This window comes from Peromyscus leucopus, chromosome 18 (genome assembly GCF_004664715.2).
Source record: "Peromyscus leucopus breed LL Stock chromosome 18, UCI_PerLeu_2.1, whole genome shotgun sequence".
Classification (NCBI taxonomy): Eukaryota; Metazoa; Chordata; class Mammalia; order Rodentia; family Cricetidae; genus Peromyscus; species Peromyscus leucopus.
This window is the reverse complement of record NC_051078.1, coordinates 47,331,624-47,354,350: the sequence shown is the minus strand read 5'-3', so window position 1 is coordinate 47,354,350 and position 22,727 is coordinate 47,331,624. Positions and strand designations below refer to the sequence as shown.

At 48.0% G+C, this 22,727-nt stretch overlaps 2 protein-coding genes across 3 annotated transcripts in view; one reads left to right on the top strand and one right to left on the bottom strand.

Moving 5' to 3' along the window:
* The window catches only part of Syn3 (synapsin III), a 439,566-nt gene that overhangs the window by 151,637 nt on the left and 265,202 nt on the right, over nt 1–22,727 (top strand). For both annotated transcript variants that reach the window (XM_028883656.2, XM_028883658.2), the window contains exons 5-6: nt 2,238–2,394; nt 5,416–5,505. In XM_028883656.2, the coding sequence (XP_028739489.1) occupies nt 2,238–2,394; nt 5,416–5,505 (247 nt within the window). The remainder of the gene's footprint in view (nt 1–2,237; nt 2,395–5,415; nt 5,506–22,727) is intronic.
* The window catches only part of Timp3 (TIMP metallopeptidase inhibitor 3), a 48,590-nt gene continuing 34,690 nt past the window's right edge, over nt 8,828–22,727 (bottom strand). Inside the window, exons 2-5 of the mRNA XM_028883661.2 lie at nt 19,740–19,822; nt 14,435–14,546; nt 13,784–13,905; nt 8,828–12,596 (exon numbers count right to left, since the gene is read on the bottom strand). Coding sequence (XP_028739494.1) covers nt 12,399–12,596; nt 13,784–13,905; nt 14,435–14,546; nt 19,740–19,822 — 515 coding nt within the window. The 3' untranslated portion in view covers nt 8,828–12,398. The remainder of the gene's footprint in view (nt 12,597–13,783; nt 13,906–14,434; nt 14,547–19,739; nt 19,823–22,727) is intronic.

Genomic DNA, 22,727 nt, shown 5'->3' with positions numbered 1-22,727 from the left:
AAATAAATAAAATGAATGGGCTATAGCTCAGTAGAGCATGCACAAGGTCCTGGCTTAGACCCAAGCCCTGCAAATAACAACACAAGGAAAATCAAAACAAAGCACCTGTGGGGCTGGCAAAGATGTCATGAGATGGGAATTGGAGAAACGAACCTTGAACGCGGTTGGGGGGGGGGTGTCCTTTAGGGCAATCTGAGGGAATTACCAAAGGAGGAAAACAGAGTGCAGGTCCCTGAATGTGATTCCCAGCAATGATGAAGGGTGGGAAGAAAAGGGGACAGAGGAAAAGGAGGAGGAAGAGAGGGAAGAGGAAAGGAGAGGAGATGGAGAGAAAGGAGCTGCCGAGGGGGAAAGGAGGGAAAAGCAGAGGAAAGGGGAGGGGGAAGAAAGCAAAAGGAAAGAAATTCATTTTTAAAAGTATTTTGGTCATCGAGGAACCATCCATGTCATTGCATTGTGTAGAAAATTCCAGAATCATCACTGATAGAAAGCATGAAATCAATTATGTGTATGAATGCATGCTGTACATAGTAAAATACATAGTTGGATCAAAATGTGTACATAAAGATTGTTAGGAATTTTCTCTGCAGTTTGTAAGATCTCCAGCAATTTGTTTGCTGATTTTTACATTCCATGGGTTTTTCGGTAAATCATATAAAAGTAGAAAATGGTTCTCTTACAATTGCTTCTGATTGCCATCAAATCCTTCCTTCATTCTTCTAGCTCAGTTGCTCTTATTCTAAGACCAGTTTTTATGTGTGTTTGTATTTTGCCTGCATGTATGTCTGTGTGAGGGTGTCAGATTCCCCTGGAACTGGAGTTACAGACAGTTGTGAGCTGCTGCGTGGTGCTGGGAATTGAACCCAAGTCCTCTGGAAGAGCAGCCAGTGCTCTAAACCGCTAAGCCATCTCTTCAGCCCTCCAAGATTCTAACTTTCACTTTCTTACTCTAAGGCTGACCATTCCTATAAACACATTGTGAGTCAGACTCCTGAAGACATACCACAGTCTGGTTTAAGTGGCCTGTGGAGACGAGTTAGCACTTAGCAGAGAAGACCTTGCATTTGTTTTGACAGGAGGGAGAGGGTGATGTTCACAGGCATCTCCACCACACCTACCCTTCACATACTTTTCCTGGAGGTGTCAGACACTGGGGTATCTGTTGAGAACCAAGGTCAACATGACCTGAGACACATCAGCACTGCGCACATTCTTTTTGTCTATCCTCGGGAGGAGCAAGTCCTTCCCTCTGAGAGTTATTTTAGCTTATATTTGAATTATTTTAAAGAGACTGTTTTTGTGAAGTTAAGGATATTACTCCAGAGGAGACAGACAGATCAATGGCGCCATGTTGAGTGTCCACCCTCTGCCCACTGTGAGGTTGGGTTTCTCATGTGTCTTAGAAGTAAGGAGCACAGAAATAAGTTGGCCTTTGACAGTGTAAATAAAACACTGTAAATCTGTCAGGAGCCAGGGTGTGGGGTAAAAAGCATAAGGGCTTAAACCAATGACAGAGTTCAAAGGCAGTGCTCCTACTCACCAGTTTTGTGGTTTGAGGAAGTTAATTTCTCAGAGTTTCAAATCTTGCCAAATGGGGGCCGGGGTTGGGGAGCACATTCCAACCCTCCCCCAACTCTGTTGGGAAGCATTCATCAGAACCCTGGCTCCAGGGGGCCCGGAAAAGAACCTGTGTGCAGTTGGTCTTGACCACTTTCTAGGGTTGCTACTGAGAAGGCACAAGGCCAGTTTGATGGGAAATCTACAAGGAAGAAGCCCAGCTACCAGACGGCTGACAGCTATACACACCTGGTACTTACCTGCAGCATGTCACTTTAAGCAATTATGTATCTTCCTGAGTGTTAGGATGTACCAATGAGAAACGGGAGTTGGTAGCATCCAATACCCAAGGGAATGCATGTGTTCTGTAAGTTGCTCAGAACCTAGCAAAAAGTTACTCCACTGTTCAGTTATTTGACACGTTTTTCCTTGTTGTAAATAAGATAGAAATCTAGGGAACAGCCTAAAATCCAAACACAAGAAAGTGTCTGTTCTTTTAAATTCATCTGTTTTGTAGTTGGGTAGCCGTGAGTTGCGCCTGGCCCTCTCCATCCTCCCCTACCCTGCCCTCTCTGCTGAGAGCTCCTGTGGCTAGCCACCACATGGAGTCAAGGCTGTAACCAGCAAGCCTTGGTTATACTACCATGTGGTAATGCAACTGTTGCTCCCTCTCTTGGCAGGTCCTTCAAACCGGACTTTATCCTGGTCCGACAGCATGCCTACAGCATGGCCCTGGCTGAGGACTACCGCAGCCTGGTCATCGGCCTTCAGTATGGAGGGCTTCCTGCTGTCAACTCTCTCTACTCCGTGTACAACTTCTGCAGCAAGCCCTGGGTGGTAGGTGACAGAAGGCCCACATGGAGGGAACTGGGAAGTGTGAGGTGGTCTCCCAGCCTATAAATGGCTCCATTCACCATCCAGAGCCACAGCAAGGAGAAGAACCTTATTTAAGCAACCAAGCAAGCAACTTGACCCTGGGTCTCTTCTGGGAATTGCAGCCTGGAAAATATTATGTTTAACACATTATGATGCAGGATCGTGTTATAGTAATAGTAGTCTTGCTGGGGATATAGTTCAGTTGATAGCATGCTGGGCTCAATTTCCAGTCTGTATAAACCAGATGTGGTGGTGCACTTATAATCCCAGCCCTAAGGAGATGGAGGCAGGAGGATCAGACAAGGTCATCCTTGGCTATGTAGTTAGGGGTTCTAGTCCAACCCAGGCTATGGGAGACCCTGACTCAAACAGACAGACAAACATATCTCGTTATTTTTAACATCCTAGTAGAATTTTCTTACTGTTGCTCTTCAAAGTTATGAAACACTTACTGAATACCAGAAAATTGCCACAGGTACCCATGCTATCATGCGGTTGAGATCGCATCATTCCTCTGTCCTACAGAGGAGAAGGCTTAACTTCAGAAGTCTCTGGAATCTTAGGGCTAGTGAATGGGGAAGCCCTTTCTCCAGCCCTCACCTTTGCTTCCTCCCCATTGATTCACTCATCTCGAACATTCCATTGGGTTACTCAAGTTCCCATTCAAATGTTACACAAAAGCAAAGGACCTTCCCCAAATAGCAGCCCTCCTCTCTTCTAGTGCCCCACACATGGGTCTGCACCTCATTGACACCATTCCTTTATACATCATTTCTCTCCCTTATACAAGCAATGCAGCCTATACACACATAGTAATGGCACCAGAGTACCTGCCCTTAGCCTACCATTCTGGTGAGACAGTCTGTTAACAAATATGACCACTGTGTCATCTGCCCTATGGTATGTACCTCGGGGGAAAACAAAGGAAGCTCAGAGGTGTGGAGAAAATACCATGAAACGTCTCAGCTCTCTGGTCACCCTTTTTGGCTGCCTGTCTGTCATCACCTGGGAGTGAAGAACACTGATTAGAGTCTGGCACAGGAGCTAGATTGACCAAGGCCAAGTTTCTCCACTTATGTGTACTCTCGAGCAGTTGCATTAGCCTCTCAGACTTGGTGTCCTTATTTAGAAAAGGGTGGTAATAATAGGGTTTTTCTGGTTTCCAGGGGGGACATGTAAAGTGTGTGTAATGGTGGCTTGTACACAGCATATTCTTTATAAATGGTGGCAACAATTCCTGCCTCTTACACATGGACCAAGTCTAGGCTGGTGGTTCTGAGTATTTGTTGAATGACTACTTAGGTTAATTTAATAGGTATGGATAGTCTTGGCTGCTGCCTTCCTGGCTGTGGTTTCTTTATGTCATAACTAAGAGTTTTGACTCATGGAATCTAAGATTTGGATGCCTGAGAAGGAAGCAGGCCATAGTTCTGACAGTAGCAACTTTATTAGCACTCACTATGTCGAGTGCTCAGCCCCAAGACCCACATCCCAGGCATTTCCACTGTACAAAAAAAGGAAACTGGCCGGGTGGCAGTGGCACATGCCTTTAATCCCAGCACTCAGGAGGCAGAGCCGGGCGGATCTCTGTGAGTTCGAGGCCAACCTGGTCTACAGAGCAAAACTGAAGCCCACAGAGCCGGCAGTAAGTGCTGTAGCTCTTCAGTCCCTCTTTGAACTCCAGCTTTCTTATCTGTAAGATGAGGGACACACCCAAACAGTTCTCCAAGCCTTTTAGAATGATTCTGTTCTGTGCTACATGTGTGGGCTATTTCCCAAGAGTGCACAGAAATCCAGTAAAGAGCAGGAATTTCTTTAGCTTCCTTATTTCTCTGCCCCAGATATCAGTATTTTCCTGGCACAAAATATGGCTCTTCTTCTAGCCACGAGGTACCTGTGTTTGGAGAGGCCAAGTTGTTCTTCTGGTGTCCACCTGTAATTCTCCTTTGCCTTTTGAGTGAATAAGATCCTTGGTCCAGCCTTTTAAAGCTCATGATGACCTGTGATGGACCACCCTTTGCCTGCTTCCTCACCATCCCCCTGCACCTGAGGCCACAGCCATGGAAGCCACTGAAGGCCTTCAGAAACAGTGGTCTCCTTGAACACACACGGTACCCTTCTTCCTCTTAGGGCGTAGGTCCATGGAGGCTTCTCGATGACCCACACCCTCCTCTATGTCCCCAGTTCCCCATGCTTCCCATCAGCAATACCTTAGCATCTCAACCTGGTAGTGTTACCTGTCTTCCCTAGGCCTGGCCTGGCAGGCTTGTCCTATCATCATACACAACACCAGATGCCTTGTGAGCTCTGCACAACATGAGGTGGTGGCCACGGGATCTGACCCTTACCCTGCAAGCACAAGCTAATCTGAGGTCCAGTTGGGAAGTGAAGAAATAAGTGATGCACAGTGGGGACCTGTATGAGTCTTTGGAATGTGTAGAGTCGGAAAAGCAGAAGAAATATTCATCACGTACAGCATGAGTTAGGCAGTGGTGTGCTAGCAATCCAGTGAGTGAGATTTTTGTATAGTTTATATTTACAAATTAGGAAACAGGTTTTTGAACCTGCCCTCCAGGTCTTACAGCTGGTAACAGTGAGAACTTGACTGAGGGAGTCTGGCTTTCTCATTTATAAAGTGCCTGCATAGTGTCCTAGAAATAGAGATATTGCAGGCAGCAAAATGGCAGAACCCCCAGAAGGCTGTACTGGGGGCAAGGGCCTTGTGTGAAATGGCCCAGAATGCAGTAAAGTGCTCGTAGAATGTAGTTGAACTGAAGCCAGTGACCTGCCTACCTTCTGGGTCAGGGGCAGGCACAAGGGGTAAAAGAGAGGGCAACACCTAGCCAAGGAAGTTGGCTTTTCATCCTAGTGGTGAGCAACAGCTTCTAGAACAGGACAGATGCTTGAAGGCCAGGGTCAAGTGGGTGCTAGGACCCTAGTGGGAGACCCCGGCTGCCTAATGAGCTCTCTTTTCTCTCCCAGTTCTCTCAGCTCATTAAGATCTTCCATTCTTTGGGTCCTGAGAAGTTTCCACTCGTGGAGCAAACATTTTTCCCCAACCACAAGCCAATGGTGAGTGCTTTTTTAACTCTGCTTATCTTCATGATGTGGGATGACCTTACATGTCTGTCTCCTGAGTCTCTCGGGGAAGCTCACAGCTTGCTTCCTGGTTACCTGAACTCCACATAGGAGCCTTCATGTCCTGTGCTTGTGGGAATGTCTAGTGTTCCTTGGGGAAGATTCAACTTCTCCAGGGCAATTTCAGGCAACAGGGCAGGTGACAAAGCTACTTGGCATTCTGGGACACACAGCAAGGGACCTCTTGAGTTGGCTCCTGGCACCAGAGGTTGAGCATAAAGGGCAAACATATTTTTATGGTAAAATGTTAACTTCAGTATGCTTTTCCTGGGACCTGGTTTCCACTGTAATTTTAATAAAAGCTGTAATATTTTACTTGAGCTGATTATTTTTATTTATTTATTTATTTATTTATTTTTTGGTTTTTCGAGACAGGGTTTCTCTGTGTAGCTTTGCACCTTTCCTGGAGCTCACTTGGTAGCCCAGGCTGGCCTCGAACTCACAGAGATCCGCCTGGCTCTGCCTCCCAAGTGCTGGGATTAAAGGCGTGCGCCGCCGCCGCCGCCGCCGCCGCCGCCGCCGCCACCACCACCACCACCACCACCACCCGGCTAACTTGAGCTGATTATTAAAGAGCAGTGTGCTCACATGTTCCATTTTCTTTCTTTGAAGTGTGCCTGTGTTATCTCTGTGAGTGTACTAGGCCTGAGCTGAGAGATGCGGCTCTCTTACTGTTTGGAAGGTTTAAGACTAATGTCCACAGTTAGAATTTTGGTAGCAGAGTTTTTGAGTTGCTGGAATCAGATTATAGCATGCCTGCTTATGTGATTGGTGCGTGGTCAGTGCACTTGGCCTTGCAGGGAACAGGGATCGCAGGGAACAAGTGCATTGTGTGCTCATCCTGGCTAGCACTGTGGTCTGACTGTAGACTCTCAGGCCCTGGCAGCTGAGCTGGACGGGTCTATTTGAAGACACTGCCAGGAAGAGCTGCAGGCTTCACTGAGAGCGAGCCAGCCAGTCAGAGGCCCTCATTGGTTGTCTGTCTGCTGTATCTAGCCATTGGTCACAGAATCCAGGATGTTTGAGGCCCTCATTGGTTGTCTGTCTACTCTATCTAACCATTGGTCACAGAATCAGGATGTCTGAGGCCCTCATTGGTTGTCTGTCTACTGTATCTAACCATTGGTCACAGAATCCAGGATGTCTGAGGCCCTCATTGGTTGTCTGTCTACTGTATCTAACCATTGGTCACAGAATCCAGGATGTCTGGTTAGTCGGAGTGTAATGGTAAATCCGAATTATCAATTTGACTAGAATGAAAAGCACCCAGATAAGTAATGTACTTTCTAGGTGTCTGTCAGGGCCCTTCCATAGAGGATTAACTAAGCCAGGAAAGACCAACTTGGAATGTGGGTCCCATCTGTGAAGTCAGGGGCCCAGATGGGATTAAAGGAAGTGGAGGAAGGCTGGGGCTTCGGCATTCTCTTCTACTTCCAGTCTATCATGATGAAAACTGCTGGTCCTATCACAGCCCCTGGGCATGGGGACCCAAAGCCTCTGAAACCAGGAGCCAAAACAAAACAACCCTCCCCAGCAGAAGATAAACCTCCCCATCATAAGAAAAATCCTCCCCACCATAAGATAAACCTCCCCACCATAAGATAAACCTCCCCACCATGAGATAAACCTCCTCACCATGAGATAAACCCTCCTCACCATGAGATAAACCCTCTTCACCATAAGATAAACCTCCCCACCATGAGATAAACCCTCCTCACCATGAGATAAACCCTCCTCACCATGAGATAAACCCTCCTCACCATGAGATAAACCCTCCTCACCATGAGATAAACCTCCCCATTATAAGATAAACCTCCCCACCATGAGATAAACCCTCCTCACCATGAGATAAACCCTCCTCACCATGAGATAAACCCTCCTCACCATAAGATAAACCCTCCTCACCATGAGATAAACCCTCCTCACCATGAGATAAACCCTCCTCACCATGAGATAAACCTCCCCATTATAAGATAAACCTCCCCACCATGAGATAAACCCTCCTCACCATGAGATAAACCCTCCTCACCATGAGATAAACCCTCCTCACCATGAGATAAACCCTCCTCACCATGAGATAAACCCTCCTCACCATGAGATAAACCTCCCCACCATGAGATAAACCCTCCTCACCATGAGATAAACCCTCCTCACCATAAGATAAACCTCCCCACCATGAGATAAACCCTCCTCACCATGAGATAAACCCTCCTCACCATAAGATAAACCTCCCCACCATGAGATAAACCCTCCTCACCATAAGATAAACCTCCCCATTATAAGATAAACCTCCCCACCATAAGATAAACCCTTCCCACCATGAGATAAACCCTCCTCACCATAAGATAAACCTCCCCACCATGAGATAAACCCTCCTCACCATAAGATAAACCCTCCCCAGCAGAAGACAAACCCTCCCCACCATAAGGTATTTCTTTCTAGTGTTTGGTAACTATAGTGACAAGGTCTCAGTAACACAGAACATGTATAAACTAACCAAGAAAATCCAGGGTTTGCCTTCAAAGCAGTTGATTACTAATTGCCGCCCAGTCTACTGACTAGATTTTAGAATCTAATCTCATTGAGAGTGGCAGAGCCACAGCAGGTTGATAAGGCCTGTGCAAGAGCATGCATAATGCTGTGCCTGGTGGGCACTCAGAGTGGAAGACCTTTCAAATTAGGGCAAAGGCCATGACGTGGAACTCTGGCAAGGGAGGGCTCACAGTTATGTGGTGGTATGTAGTAGACAGTAGCCCACAGAGTGCTGGGAGAAGCTGGCCAGTTGTCCTAGGGCCTCAGGAATTACTGGCATTCCCAACTAGGAGCTTCACTCAGGATTTCAGTTAGACCATTGGCATCAAGTATGGCTGCCTGCAAGCTTCCACACCTTCTCTGGCCATGGAATTCCCAGGGGGAAAAATGAGGAAGGCTGAGACAGGTCCCAGCCCTGTCCGCTCACAGGGGATTAGATAGAGATCTTTTGAACACTGAACTGGGGGTGATCCTGCCAGCAGAATGAGGGAGTTAGTGCTGAGTTGGCAGCTATAAGGGGCTAAGGACACTCTCCTGAAATCTGTTGCAAAAAAAGGGGCTTAATCAAGGTGACCCCAAACTGGACATGGGTGGAAGGAGGGTGTGTGCAGGAGTGTGGAGGAGGACAGGCAGCGTTTGCTTGCAAGATCCTCTCTGATATCAATGTAACACCCCACCCCACCCCCACCACAAGACGGGACACAAGAAGGCAAGAGACAGTGGGTGTGTGATAGAAATAAAACCACTTTACTGTTTAGAATAAAGGACATACTATAAAAAGTGAACATTATGCAACATTACAAGACAATATACATTCACGGAATATAAAATTCATAAATAACATGGAGGAAAACTGTAAACAGTGCTACAAAATTTAGCAACAAATACATTCCTTCTAGACAGGGTTTTCTCTGGTTGGTGTCTCTTCATCATTACTGGGCTTCAGCACGGCCAACTGGATAAAGGAAAAGTAGTCATAGAGAATCTAAGGTACCCCTGTCCTAAGAACATGGTCATTTTCTTAGGTCCCCTCCTCCTCAATCCAAATAGCCAGCTTAGATCTGTCAAGACCATCTCTCCTGCCTTCTCCCATTTTATTGTACTTCTGCCAATAGATTTAATTTTTAATGATTCTCTCTGATACAAACACTAGAGTGATGTTTTTAACTTTAAGTAGCAGGGAGCCAACCACCTATGTGCCACCTAGGCACGAGGCATGGAAGGGTAATGCTTCCTGGATGTACATTATCTCCCAGACAGATCTATCCCCAAAAGTCATTGTGTGTACTTTATTGTTTAAGAAGCACAGCACGAAACGGTGTTTGTGTGGCAGGGATAGGGCTGGAGAAGGTAGGTCCTGGGGTTTCCTTAAGCTCCCTGCCCTGGCTAAAGCAGAGTGCTAGCCTGGGAAGCAACAGCTTGTGGGTAGGAATTCCTTGGTTAGAAGGCAGAAAAGATGCCTGGATGAGACAAAGAGAGCTTGGAGTCACGGTTGCCATGACCCCGGACTTTGCAGAAAACATAGCTTCCTGGTTGAGTAGGAGAAAGGTCTTAGGAAGTGGGTGGCAGATGACCCAGGGCTAGCTGATACAGGACAAGGACATCAGTGCACTTTTGTGTTTGTTTTGTTTTTCTTCTTCTCCTTCCCACCCTTGGGATTCCATGGGGAGGAGGCTGTTTCTAGTACCTTCTCTTTCCTTGAACTCCAGTCTAGCTGAGTGCTTGAGTCCCAGTATTCTACCCTCCATTCTACTGTAGAATTTGAATCAGGAAAATGGCATGTGGGTTCCTTCCTTTCTTTTTTTTTTTCTTCTTCTCTTAGACACAGTGTACACATGAGAGCCTACACATGATTTAGCAAAATAAAACATTCATGATATGATTGAAATATCAAAGTGTCTCAGCTACATAAATGATTTTAAATTATACAGTAAGTGAACAGGTGAAATAAACAAAGCTATAGCTTATAGAAAGCTCAAAAACCGCCCTCCAATGATGTGACTTTCCAGAAGACCCTTCCTTGCCAGGGACTTCTCACCAGGGCCTCACCAGACACCTGTGGCCATGGTTCAGCAGCTGATTTTATCTTCAGGCTAAGTTCAGATGCCTCAAGCTCAGGTCTCACCTCGTCTCTCCCTCTAGGAGTGGGCTGATGACATGGGAATTGAGAATGGCTACAGGCCTCTTGGAAGAGACGCTGGGGTGCGCATAAAGGAGGGCACTTGAGCAGGGTAGAGCAGGAGCTCCATGTTAGGAGACTCTGAGGTTGAAGTAAAGAACCCCAAACAGTAAGTCACCCCTTAAGAAGTACTGGCTTGCTGACCTCAGCTCCTTCTGCTCCATACCATGGGAAGGGCCATGCCTTCTGTTCCCTGTGAGCACAGGGGAATGAAATCAGCCAAGAGGAAACTTGACACCCATCGCCTGAACAGTCTTCCTGCTCTGCGAGGCTGTCAAACACAAGCCAAAGCATTGGTGTATGTGGGGAGGGGCCGGGGGACAGACACTGGAACCTGTGGGCTTCTCTCTCTCTCTCTTTCTACTTATAATTGGTAACTATGTTTCCTAAAGTGGAATGAGCTGAAGATATGATACTAATAGGGGCTAAATACCCATACTCTGAAAAGAGACAGAGAGTAATGTTAAATGTCACCACCTTGCCACCTCAAACTCTGTAAAATACACATTATCACCTACTATTGGCAATGCATTTATGACACTAAAACTTAAAATAATCTTATTTAATAGGAAAAATTATATTATAGTTTTATTTTAAAAACAAAAATACAATACAATAAACGGCCTACAGTTTGACAGCAGAGCCTGGCTCCCTCAGTGACCAACCAACCATGTTCATTCTGTGAGGTGACCACCTCAGGAGGTGATGTTCACCCACTACTGAGCTGGGGAAGAAGTGTATGCTGTCCCCAGATCCAGGAGAGGAGGCATTCCACTGGGGCAGGACACTGTGCAACTGTCCCTCTCCTGTGAAGGAAGGCCCTAACCTACACTCCCGCTCACCTGCCATCAGCTGGCCAGTAAGGCAATTAAGTGAAGGACACCCCGAACACAAAGCAGAAGGAAGAAAGGAGGTGAGAGGTCAGAGGACCCCAGTTACAGGGACAAGAGGGTGCTGAGGGTGTTCAGAGTTTCAAATTTTTAATTCAAATGAAAAAAAGTCAACTTGGAATGTCACAATTTCCCATCAAACAACAAAAGAAAAGAGATTAAACTATTCGCATATTTAACAGCATTGAATAGAATTCTGTGTCCTATAAAAATTAGCTCATAATCCCCTGTGGGTATATGAAAAATGTGTATATAAACATGTCCCCTAGATGAGCTAAACACTACTTTGGAAATAGTATTCTCTACCCAAATCTATTTGACTATAACTGTGGATAGTGTCTGGTGTGTATTTCTCCAGCTTATATGTTGGCAAGCCTCGATCAAACTTCCCCAAGAATTCCCAGGAGGATGTCTCATGGGAGGCAAGAGAGGAAAGATGTTCACCTCAACCCTTTGTCTGAGTTTTTGCACACACAGACAGGTTGTCTGCTGAACTCAGGCAGATGTTTAAGTCTTCACCAACTCAGTTCTGTTACTCTGACATGGATGCTTGCTCCAGGACCTGAAACATCTGGTCAACCCAAGTATCCCAGGGCAGGGGAACTGTGTGTCATCTCAGACCTGCTCCTGCAGTTTCCCCCTTCCCTCCCTCCCTCTGACACACAGACATAGACAGACCATCTGATCCAGATACACAGTTGTATAGCCTCTGTGGATAAGGTCTTTCGAATACCTGGCGTCTGTCTGCTTGCTGCCCTTGACTGACTAGGAAACGGTTGGACTTCTGCCTGCTTCCTTTTCTATGCTCTTTGTGTGCTAGGATGAAGATGTGTACCTGGAAGTGGGTCTAGGATGTAGTCAACAGAGGAAGAAAGAAGAGTAGCTATTAAATGCCCAAATGGGACAGATTTTTCAATTTTCATTTTCCTAAAAAAATATAGATTATATACCATGAAGAAGAGGAGTATACATGCCTCATTCTTTCTGGCTTGGCACCAGAGATTCCCAGTTAGAAATGGGTGATGTCAAAAACCAAGAAAGAAGGGGTAGGTGCAGGGCCAGGAGGGTATTTCCAAATCAACTCCATAGACAGCAGAGACTTTAAGTGTCCCCAGTGCTAAATTTGCAAGAAAACAGGCACTAATTTCATTGTCATCATCTGGGAAGAGTTAGTGTCCGGGAGGCTCAGTGGGATGGGAAGGAGGTGAGGTGGGGCAGGTCTGGGTTCAGGGGTCTGTGGCGTTGCTGATGCTCTTGTCTGGAGGGGCCCATCCTCGGTACCAGCTGCAGTAGCCACCCTTCTGCCGGATGCAGGCGTAGTGTTTGGACTGATAGCCAGGGTAGCCAAAATTGGAGAGCATGTCGGTCCAGAGACACTCATTCTTGGAGGTCACAAAGCAAGGCAAGTAGTAGCAGGACTTGATCTGCAGTGACACACAAGCCACAGTTAGGAGACTGTACCATGGCAGGCCCAGCCTGGATTCAAACCCTGGAACCCCTGCTCTTTAATGCTGACAGTATAGTTACAGTAGCTACTAGCTCATACCACGGAGCATCTACTGGGTACCAGACACAGTACCTCTAAACTTTTGGTACAGTTCTAACTCCCTTCTATAAATAAGAGGTTCGGAAAGGTTAAGCAGCTTGCTCCAGGTCACACAATGTGTGAGTCCCAGATTTGACCTGGAAGCACTGCCCCTAGTGAGGCTTCGGGTAACTGCCACGCCTACCTATGACCTGACCCTGGGGCGGGGCCAAGACGGAGCACATCTGGATGTGCCGAGTCTCTTGGTTCCTTTTGATCCTGGATGTTGGATGGTAGACCGAGCAGAGTTCTCCAGAGAACACCGGTGGACTGCACTCCACCTCTCCCGGATCCTGTAACTGACCCCTTTACTGGCTGTAAGTTACCCCAAAATAAACCCCCTTTTTAACTATGTGGAGTTGCCTTAATAAATCCCCCAATAGGGGAGACTACCACGGTTGTAGGAAATGAAGGAATCAGAAAGATGAAAGCATGCATTTCAGAGTTCAGTGGCCCTGGGGTGGAAGGCAGACTCAGCAAGCTATAGAACCCAGGATCACATAGCAAAGATCTCTGAGCCTTCATTTCTTACCCGTACAATGAAGTAATAGTGATTAAGAGTACATGAGATTATTCTGAGGATGAGGGGAGACAGTGGCTCAGCTGCCTCCCATGACTTTACACTTGGGGAAGGGACTGGACCTGGTTAAAGAGAAGCGGTGGGCAGCAGCTGATGTCAGCAGAGGCCTCAGCCAGCCTGCCCACCAGGGCAGGGACTCCAGTGAGTCAGCTGTCAGAGTGAACCTACTTAGGACAGCTTGGCAGAACCCTCCAGGGAAAGTTCCTGTACCTGTCCTGGCCTTGAACAGCTGGGAGGGGCCCGTAGGCCGAAGAGCCCTCATAACCCAGCAGCTGCCAAGTAGACACCATCCAGTCCATGGATCCAGAACAAAGAGATTCTTCGGAGCTTTCTTGCCTGCCTTGCCCCAGGGCAGCATTCCTTAGCAGGCCTGTACCACCCCCAGTAGGCTGTCCGTCCCAGCAGAGCAGGAACCAAAGCTTCCAGACTGATACTAGAGCACTCACCTTGCAATTGCAACCCAGGTGGTATCGGTAATTGAGCCCCTTGCGCTGGGACAGGGTGAGCTGGTCCCACCTCTCCACAAAGTTGCACAGCCCTGTGTACATCTTGCCTTCATAGACACGGCCTGAAATGGGACAGGAGGCAAAGGAATAGGCATTCCGTTAGAACCCTGTACTGCCAGGGCCAGGCACTGACCCTGGGTTTGTGACCCCTTCCCCAACACCCTTAGACATGAACTCTGGCCTGTTTTCCAAATGATAATGGAGCTTGAGATATTGAGCATTCTGCTGAAAGTCTTAAAGCCACCAGGTCTTAGAATTCCTTAGGGTTTTGCATGTTGCCATTACTACAATGACAGCCTAAAGACCAGTCTGTGACATAAGACAAACCAAGGATATAAGACAGACAGACTGTCAAGTGCTGTAGAAGAGTGCTGTGCCTCTTTCTCGTCACATTAAAGCTGAGACGCCACAAAATCAGGACACAACCAGGTGCACGATGGAGCCAAGGCTGCCAGCCAGTACTGGCTGGGTAAACCAGACAGATCCTTCACTTCATGAGACACATGGCTACGACCCTCAGGACGCCACTCACTCATCTGTGGCAGACCCTGCACAAGGGAGCAGTGCCTTGATGCTCCCGGTGACTCTTACCTGTCAGCAGGTACTGGTATTTGTTGACCTCTAGCTTAAGGCCACAGAGACTTTCAGAGGCTTCCGTGTGGATGTACTGCACGTGGGGCATCTTACTGAAGCCTCGGTACATCTGCGGGCAAAAGGGGACATGATCGTGAGAGAGGGCCCAAGGCCCAATCAGCATGCTGCTGTTTAGTGTATGAATTTCTGGTTCCCTTGCACAGCCTCCATGGGCAGGCTATTAACTCATGACCACAAGGTTCCCTGCACACCAAAGAAGGGCATCTGTTCTTTTCCTCAGCCAGGTACATGTCCCATCCAGCTGCCCTACCCCGCTCCTCTGCCTCACATCTCTCAAACCACAACATCCCTTCACAGATTCAAAGCAGCTATTATGAAAAGCTCCAAGTGCTCTGTGTAAGTTTCAAGGGGAGAGCTAGCCAGCCCGCTGGTCTTCACACGACATCCCTGTGACATGCTGGCCTATATAGCAGGATTTTTACAGTATCCTCACAAAATCCTCACAAAAATGGAGAGTAGGTACCAAGAACTCCACTTTTCAGATGAGGATACTAAGATAAATTCTATTTGGCTAGAGGCGGGTGAGCGCATGTCAGGCACTATCTATGTTCTTACTTTTCTGAGCTTCTGGGGTGGCACTGAGTTCCTTTACTCAAGATAAATTACATATACATGAATGTAAAAAGATCAAAACTTATTAATTAAGCATATCATTATTACTAGATTAAGCTATGTAAAATTCATCTACATGACTGAATCAAGTGGCTGTCAACCAGAGGCAAGGCTGCACCCTTTGGAAACATTTGAAACACAAGACAATGGCGGGAGAGTGGACAGACAGCAAGGACGTTGGGAATCTTCCTATGACATGTAGAATAGCTTGGGTACAGAGTTATCTGGGCCCAGTGTTAGCAACACTGAGGTTAGGAGATTGCTAGAATGTCTAAGCACTGAATACCCAGGACCTGAGAGGCAGGAGCCTAGGTGCCCACTTTACAGATGTGGAGCCTGAGTCTTGGACAGGCTTAGAGGCTTGTCTAAGTCACACAGTTGGTAAACAGCAACAACAAGTCCGGCAAGACAACCAGTCTGTGGTCTTAATGGCCATCTGTCACCATCTCCCCTTTCGGCCCTTGAAGCTTAGAACCCGGGCTTCCTCAGCATCAGAAGCTTCTTCCATTTCTAGCTCTGTGGGTCCTTTGTCGGTATGTGCTCAGAGTACTTGCTGTGACTTTAACAGACTGAACACAGTCTATAGTTCTAGGGTGAGTCCATCTGTGCCACACAAGTCCTGATCCACGGAGGCCACACTGTCAACTGTGAGCCAGGAAAGGTAGAGGGGGACACCCAGACCTGGCCTGATCCTCTTAAGGGGCCTGGAATGACTGGTGGTCACTAGTCCTCCCCTAGGCGCTTCACGATAGAAAAGTATCCCTGGCATGCATTATTAATTATCCAGGTAATTAATACAAGCCAGACAGTGTAGCCCACTGGTACCTCACAAATACCCTATGAAGCCAGATGGGCTGATTTTTAGTCCTCATTTTCTAACCGGCAAAAAGGTAGCAGAGGCAGTGGTCCACGGGGCACAAAGCCGTCTGTTGGACCTACACAACCTAGAGGCCTCTCCTTGTTTACAGAGTGTACTTTCCTAATGGATTGGAGTAGATCTCTTCTAACCCCTTCTCCTTCCCTGGGGCTTCAAGGAAACTTGGGGTTCAGTTACACCATGGGAGAGCATGGCTGTTGAGTCAGGCCACGGCAATGACTTGCTTGATGCTGGATGTACCACTCAGGCTCCACAGGAAACACATTTAAGATTCCCGATGTGAAGTACCATCACCATGGCCTATAAAGAACAAGCTCCACTGACTTCCTTACCAGGATTTGGGTTGGGGCAAATACTTCCACTAAGCACTTAGTGGATGGAGCTGGTGACAACCCAGTAGGCCCAGCAAGGCTAGATAAGGATCTTTCACCACCAGAGTCTCAGGCACTGGAAGACAATGGCTCCCTGAGGCCTGAAGGTCAGGGGGTCTTGCAGCTGGAGGAAGCCCTGCCAGTGTTCATTTGCTTAGACAAACCAGAGGAAAGGGCCTAGCACATTCCAACTGCCCAGCAGATCTGTCCTGCCCCCCGGTCAGGACAGGCAAAGCACATGACCAGCACATGTCCCCCTGGGATCCTCCTGGGACCAACTGGGACATAATGTCCCCCACGTGCTGTCCCTTGCAGCCTGCCTGAAAGCATGTCTGTGCTGTACAAACAATAGCCCCTGGCAAAACAAACTGCTTTCCCATGGTCCTGATGGGAGATAAGGTCCCCACAAATGAGAGGCCAGTTCCGGAAAGTTCCACCTTTGTACCGCAGCTCAATCCCAGCTAATCTCTAAGTATGGGTTTACAATAAACTCCCTGGATGTCCCTTCAGCCTTACCCCTCCACCCCACACTATGGACCTGTGTGAACTCAAGGTTTGCCCAGGAGAAGGAAGGAAGGAAGGAAGGCCATGTGCCTGTCCCCAAAGATCAGATATGCTGGCTTCTTCATGTCCCCTCTTCTCTAAGTTCCTTCAGTCCTGTTCCAGGACTGCCTGGCTTCCATTTCTGACCCTCTGGGGTAGTCTAATCCCCAATAACAAAACCTCCTAGGAACCAGTGCCAGCCTCACAGGCCTGACTCTTACTTCCTCCAAAGACATGATAAACCCTTTGCAGGCTGCACACCAGGAGTCAGTCACCTGTTAGACCACACCAGCAACCTGGCCTTTTAAGTCCCCTGAGGGAACTAGACATGAGCAGGCGAGAGAAATCCCCACAGTAGGTAGAAATGAGCAGCCAATCTGCTTGCAGGCACCCAGCTTTGTTATCTCCTTATCCTCCAAGACCCCATGGTAAAGACTTTATAATTTGCTACTTTCTCCTCATACAGTCTTGACTGTTCCATTACTTCCAAGAGTTGGGAGGCTGTCTCAGCCCTTGGCATGAAGCTGGTCCATACAAAGGCTTAGCAGATTGCATGGGACTTAGCGTATGCTCAATAAATGTCACTTGATAAAGTCTTGTTAATTGTGACAAGCATCTCCTTGTCTCCCCATCCTACAACCCCATGCTAAACACAGAGGAGGCTGAAGAGGACTGGGGTGAATGGGCAGACTCCCATTCCCAACCAGTACCTGCTCTGACATGCAGCCAGATGATCTCTCTAAATAAAAAGGCATTGACCAGTTAGTTAAGTGAGTCATAACACCAGGCTGGGAAGAGAGTCAGAATTAATGAAAGACATTAGATATGACGGAGAAACAAGCTACCCTCCTCCAAAGAATCTCTCTCCTGTTAGACCTTTTGCAGGCTGTATGTCCAGAGCCACACATGGTTAGGAAAGGTCGCCTAATGTCTCAACTTGAGACTCATATCTGCCTTTAATTAAATTCATGACTCTTGGCATATCACCTAGTCAGAAGAAGGGGAAGATTACTCTATTAAATGCCCATCCCTCTGACACCATGATCCCAGCTGAAGGACAGTGAACAGTGAGTCTGAACGGGCCAGCCTGGGAGTGGTGTGCTGGCTGGAGGGCTGGTGGGTGAAACTACAGTTATTTTGCCTCTAAACAACTCCTACTTGTGGGTGTGACACCACCCAGGGACATTCTGCTGACAGAAAGGCCTCTGGTAACTGGGCCTCTAAGCCCTGAAGGCAGGAAGGAAGGCAAGCCAGTTTCGGAATTCCTGCCCCCCAGTTATTTCTCTGCAGCAACCTCAAAGTTTCTGACAATGGAGGTTGTTACAGGGCAGGCAGGGAAGGGGCCTCCGCTGCAGCCAGAAGCTCTGGCTTCCCTTTCCCCACTGCCAGAGGTTGTGAAGTGGCTTCCCACCTCCACCCACTCCTGGCCTCCCAGCTGTCTGAAGACATAAGCTGCTCTCATGACCAAGCTCAGGCAGCCAAGGGCAACTGGCCAGGGCTGACTCTGAACATTACATAACCAAGAGCCTGGGAGTGTTTCCACAATTGAAGCCAGAGCAGCAGGTTCCACGGAGTGAGTGCATCTAGCCACAGGCCTCGGGAGGGAATAAAGGGGCCTGAAGGTCAGCCTCTGGGATAGCGGGGCTCCACCCAGGGGTGAGTCACCCCTCACCCCCAAGTCAAGTCCAACCTGGGCCTTAACACTCTTCTTCTCTGAGGATTTTTCAGACCTTTGGGCCTCACCTTCATCTCTTCATTAGATGGGAAGCATTCTCCCAGATTTGCCTATTGAATGTCAGACCCCCACCCCTAATGTCCAAGGGTGCAAAGACCAGCAATGTGTACAAGTCAGGCAGTTCACATGGATCCCAGCACATCCCACCTTGAACTTGTGACTAGTCAGTGAATGTCTCTTCTCGCTCCATATAACTATAATCCTTAGGCAGAAACTGCCTCATGGGCTCACAGGCTGCAAACACAGAGATCTGCAGATAGTGAGGTGCATATTTAAGCACAGTGGGGTGTGCATGTGTGAGGAACAGCTGAGTTATTCAAGCTGAAGCCCCAATCCTTAGTGCCACCAAGGTAAATGTAAGAACATGCTTCCACCAGTTCCTGCTTAGAAAAGACTCTACCATTTAGGATGCTTGACCAATGATGCCAGGCCCAACCTCACACTACCAACTGATGGTAACCCTATGGCCTGGAAAAGCACAAGGCCAAGGTCAATGAGCTCTTTAGAAGTAGCAACAGGACCAGGACATGGGTTCTCTGTGTTTTCCTTAAGACTGACTACCCTGCCATGCTTAGGAACCTTCATGGGCTTGGTGAATGGTCTGATGGTGTGAATGTGCTTAGCAAATATTCCTAATGAATATTTAGGCAGGCAGACAACTAGAGCTGGGAAACAGAGGGGTCCCTGTGCTCAGCACTTATTCAGCGTGACAGCAGTGGCCCTGTGGGTACAACACAGCTCAGCTCACAAGGGCGCTTAGGGACCATGTGGTCCAAGATGATGATCTTAGAGGTGTCAGACAGGCTACAGAAGAGCAGCAACTGTACTGAGGTCTCATAGTCATCAAGTAACAAAGCTATCTATCTGCCATCTGGTTCCAAGGTTCGGTCTCCCAACAAAGACCTATGAATGAGTCTGCCTGCACTGGCTTTGGAGCAAGCAGCCACCCTCTCTTTCTGCTGCTTCAGCAGCTCCCTAGGATGGGCTGGGGCTTCTACACTGAGCAAACACACATTCCAGTTCCAACTACTCGGCTTCCCTTGGCCATGACTCTTCTGGCAAACCCTCAAGATCCCTCCTGGGGCCAGTGATGACGTCACCCACCTTCATCTGCTTAATGGTGTAGACCAGCGTGCCAAAGGGCCCCTCCTTCACCAGCTTCTTTCCCACCACTTTGGCTCGAATCACTGGAGAGAGAGCAAGACAGAGAGGGAAGGGGTTAGGAAGGCCTGAACCACACCTGGAAGGGGCATCTCTTCCTGGTCTGCTGTCTCATCAGGAGTTCTTCATGTCCTGGCACATGCACAGGGTTATGATGAACTCCAGCTCCCTCGGCACCCCAAGTCAGCATTCTGATTGGCCCACTGTGCCCAGCACTAAGCAAGGAATTGCAACCAAGTCTAGGTCTGAGGGGGCCTGATGAGTAGTCCCCATCCCAGAGCCACTGTTCATGGATATTGTGACCCAAGACAAGTAGGAAACTTGGATTCTGGCTTCCCATCCCCCAAACAAGCTTCACAATAGTCTAGATCCTCTGAACTAGTGCGATAGAGCAGGTGAAACACGTCCTTGCCTTCGATGTACCTTCTTTAGATAAATGCCATTAGAATCATCATCCTGGGCATCAAAAATGGAAGGAAGGCTACAAATGCACTGTCCGTGCACACCTGCTCTACACAGTAGCATCAGTCATTCTTTCACAGCTTCCTCCCAGTCGGTGTAGGCTGTCTCCAGTCTTCTAGGGTCTGGCACTCCTTGGTGAGACTTTGCTCATCAATGAATAGGGATTGGTTAAGAGACTTTTCCTTCTGTTTCCCCTCCAAAGCAGTCTTCAGGAGTTTTTACAGCCAGCCCAGCAGAGCAATCAACCACCAGGTATGGAAAGGGGGAAAGTGGACCTGCGGAAAGTAGGTCTCTCTGTGTGTATGTGGGGAAGACCACCTGATTCTAAGAACTAGTGAAAGGTGGGAGCCGCTGCAGGGGGACGGTGCGGCCCCTGAAGCTCTACGGCTAGGGTGCTGCATACTGGAGGCATTTTTACTGTCATTTGGGCTGTGAACCAAACGCTTCGGCTCTAAGAAGCTCTCGACATTCCAAACTCAAGTTCCTTCCGTTAGACATGGAGCAAACACACAACTCATTCCAACCCACTTTTTGAGTAAATATTCCAAAAATGATTGTGGAATTGAACACCCTTTACACATGTAAAAGGGTCTCCCCCCCCCCCTCTCTCACACACACACATTTTCATTTTGCTGGATTCCTTACTCTTCCCCCTAATGTTTCTATACTCTGACTCATCTTTTTGCTTAAAAAATCTTCATGAGGACGAGTCCCCATCCCTCTAGGCTTTCTTGCTTACTGGACCTAGATCACACTTTTGCGGTTAGACACGAAATCAGAACTTGAATGAATCAATGACCCCCTCTAGACCTTTTCACTGTCCTGGCAACACAAAGCCCACAGGCAAAGCCAGCTCCAGAGGCTGAGGCCGTTCGTTTAGAGGGGAGGAACGGCTCTTTCCAGGTCTGCTCTACAAGCCAGACATGGACAAGGCCCTCCCTTCATGTCTTGTGTCTGACTTTGCTAGACCAGCAGCAGCAGGCAGCAGGCCATCTTCCCAGAGGCCCCAGAGACTCTTTCATCTACCCTAACCCCAGGGCCACACTGAAACAGCCCAGCCGCTGGGCAGCAAGCAGATCCACCTGGACTTAACAACTGATTCTCATTCTCGAGGAGCTGAATCGAGTTCATATTCACCAGCTTCATTTACCCAGAAGGTAAACTGCAGAGTAAGGTTTTGTCTAAGGGGAGACGGCAAGAGAAATTCCTTTAAATAGCAGCATCTAGCCCTTCCTGACTTGCAAAGAGCTGACCTTGATTTAGACATAAAATGTCTTAAGCAAGCCTGCCCTATAAAGCTGGGTACTTCTGGAAGCTTCTGCACAAAAGATCAGCCAAATCTTTTCTTACCCTGAAATGGCCTGAGCTTGGAACATTTTCATCTGGGGACAGTTTAGAGAAAACACACTGAGTTTTTATGCTCAGAGAGTTACAACAGAGTTCAAATCCTACCGTTACTATGTGGCCCCACTACAGCTCTTTGCCCTAAAGATCTCTCTGGCTTTCTTGTCCCAGTGCCACTCACATTGATTACAAGTGACACACTTATAACTAGTGGAAGAATGCCATAAAGACCTGGGCTTGGCAGGCTCCCAGTGTGGAGTCAAATCCCAGCACTGGTGCCGTGTGACCACAGGGAATTTACTAAACCTCTCTGGCCTTAGTTTCCTAATGCATAAGGTGGGAGTGATGGTAGCAGCCATCTGAAAGTTGCTGCGAGGAACAAGAACAACCAAGAGCAGTGTGTGATCTACCCCAAGCACCATGCATCTTATCTCACTAGCACTGTGCCAGCTACCAGAACCTCACTTGATAGTTGTCCACCCTAAAGCCCTGTCAGCTAGGATTAGGGTAGAGGAGAGACTCCTGGCTGGGATGAAAGTGAAGGGAAACTCATCAAAATACCTTGTAAAAATCACAGAGAATGGTAGGGAGCACACTTGAGGTGACCAGAACTAATGTGCATGAGGCCTTCAGGCTGCAGCATCTCCACCATCAGTGTCTCGTCTTGTCACTACAGATAGCCCCTAGGTCTAGTGGGGCCTGCCAAACAAGGTGGACTCTGTGGTCCAGAGAGAGGGAGGCAGAAGCAGAGACGGGGGCCACACCAATGTTTTCTCTGCAGAAACAAAACCTCTCGAAGCTAAACTAAAATTAAACAACATCCTGTGCTTCCAAATAGATGTACAGCCCTTCCAAGTCAAATTGCTTGCCAGCCCCAAATCCACCTATTTGGCTTGTGAATTATTATAACTTCATTTGCTTTAGTTTGTCCTGTGAAACTTGGATGCGTGTTAGTCTGTGCTTTCCTGTTTGGCAGTAAGGTTTTCCCCGGAGGCAGTCACTGGCCCAGGCCGGGGCCATGGGGAACAAGAGGGCTGGGGTGTGTCCAAGACTTCAACAGCAACAGAAAACTGCTTCAAAACTTGGAGCTGACATCACATCTAGCCTCTCCCTCCACTTTCAAAT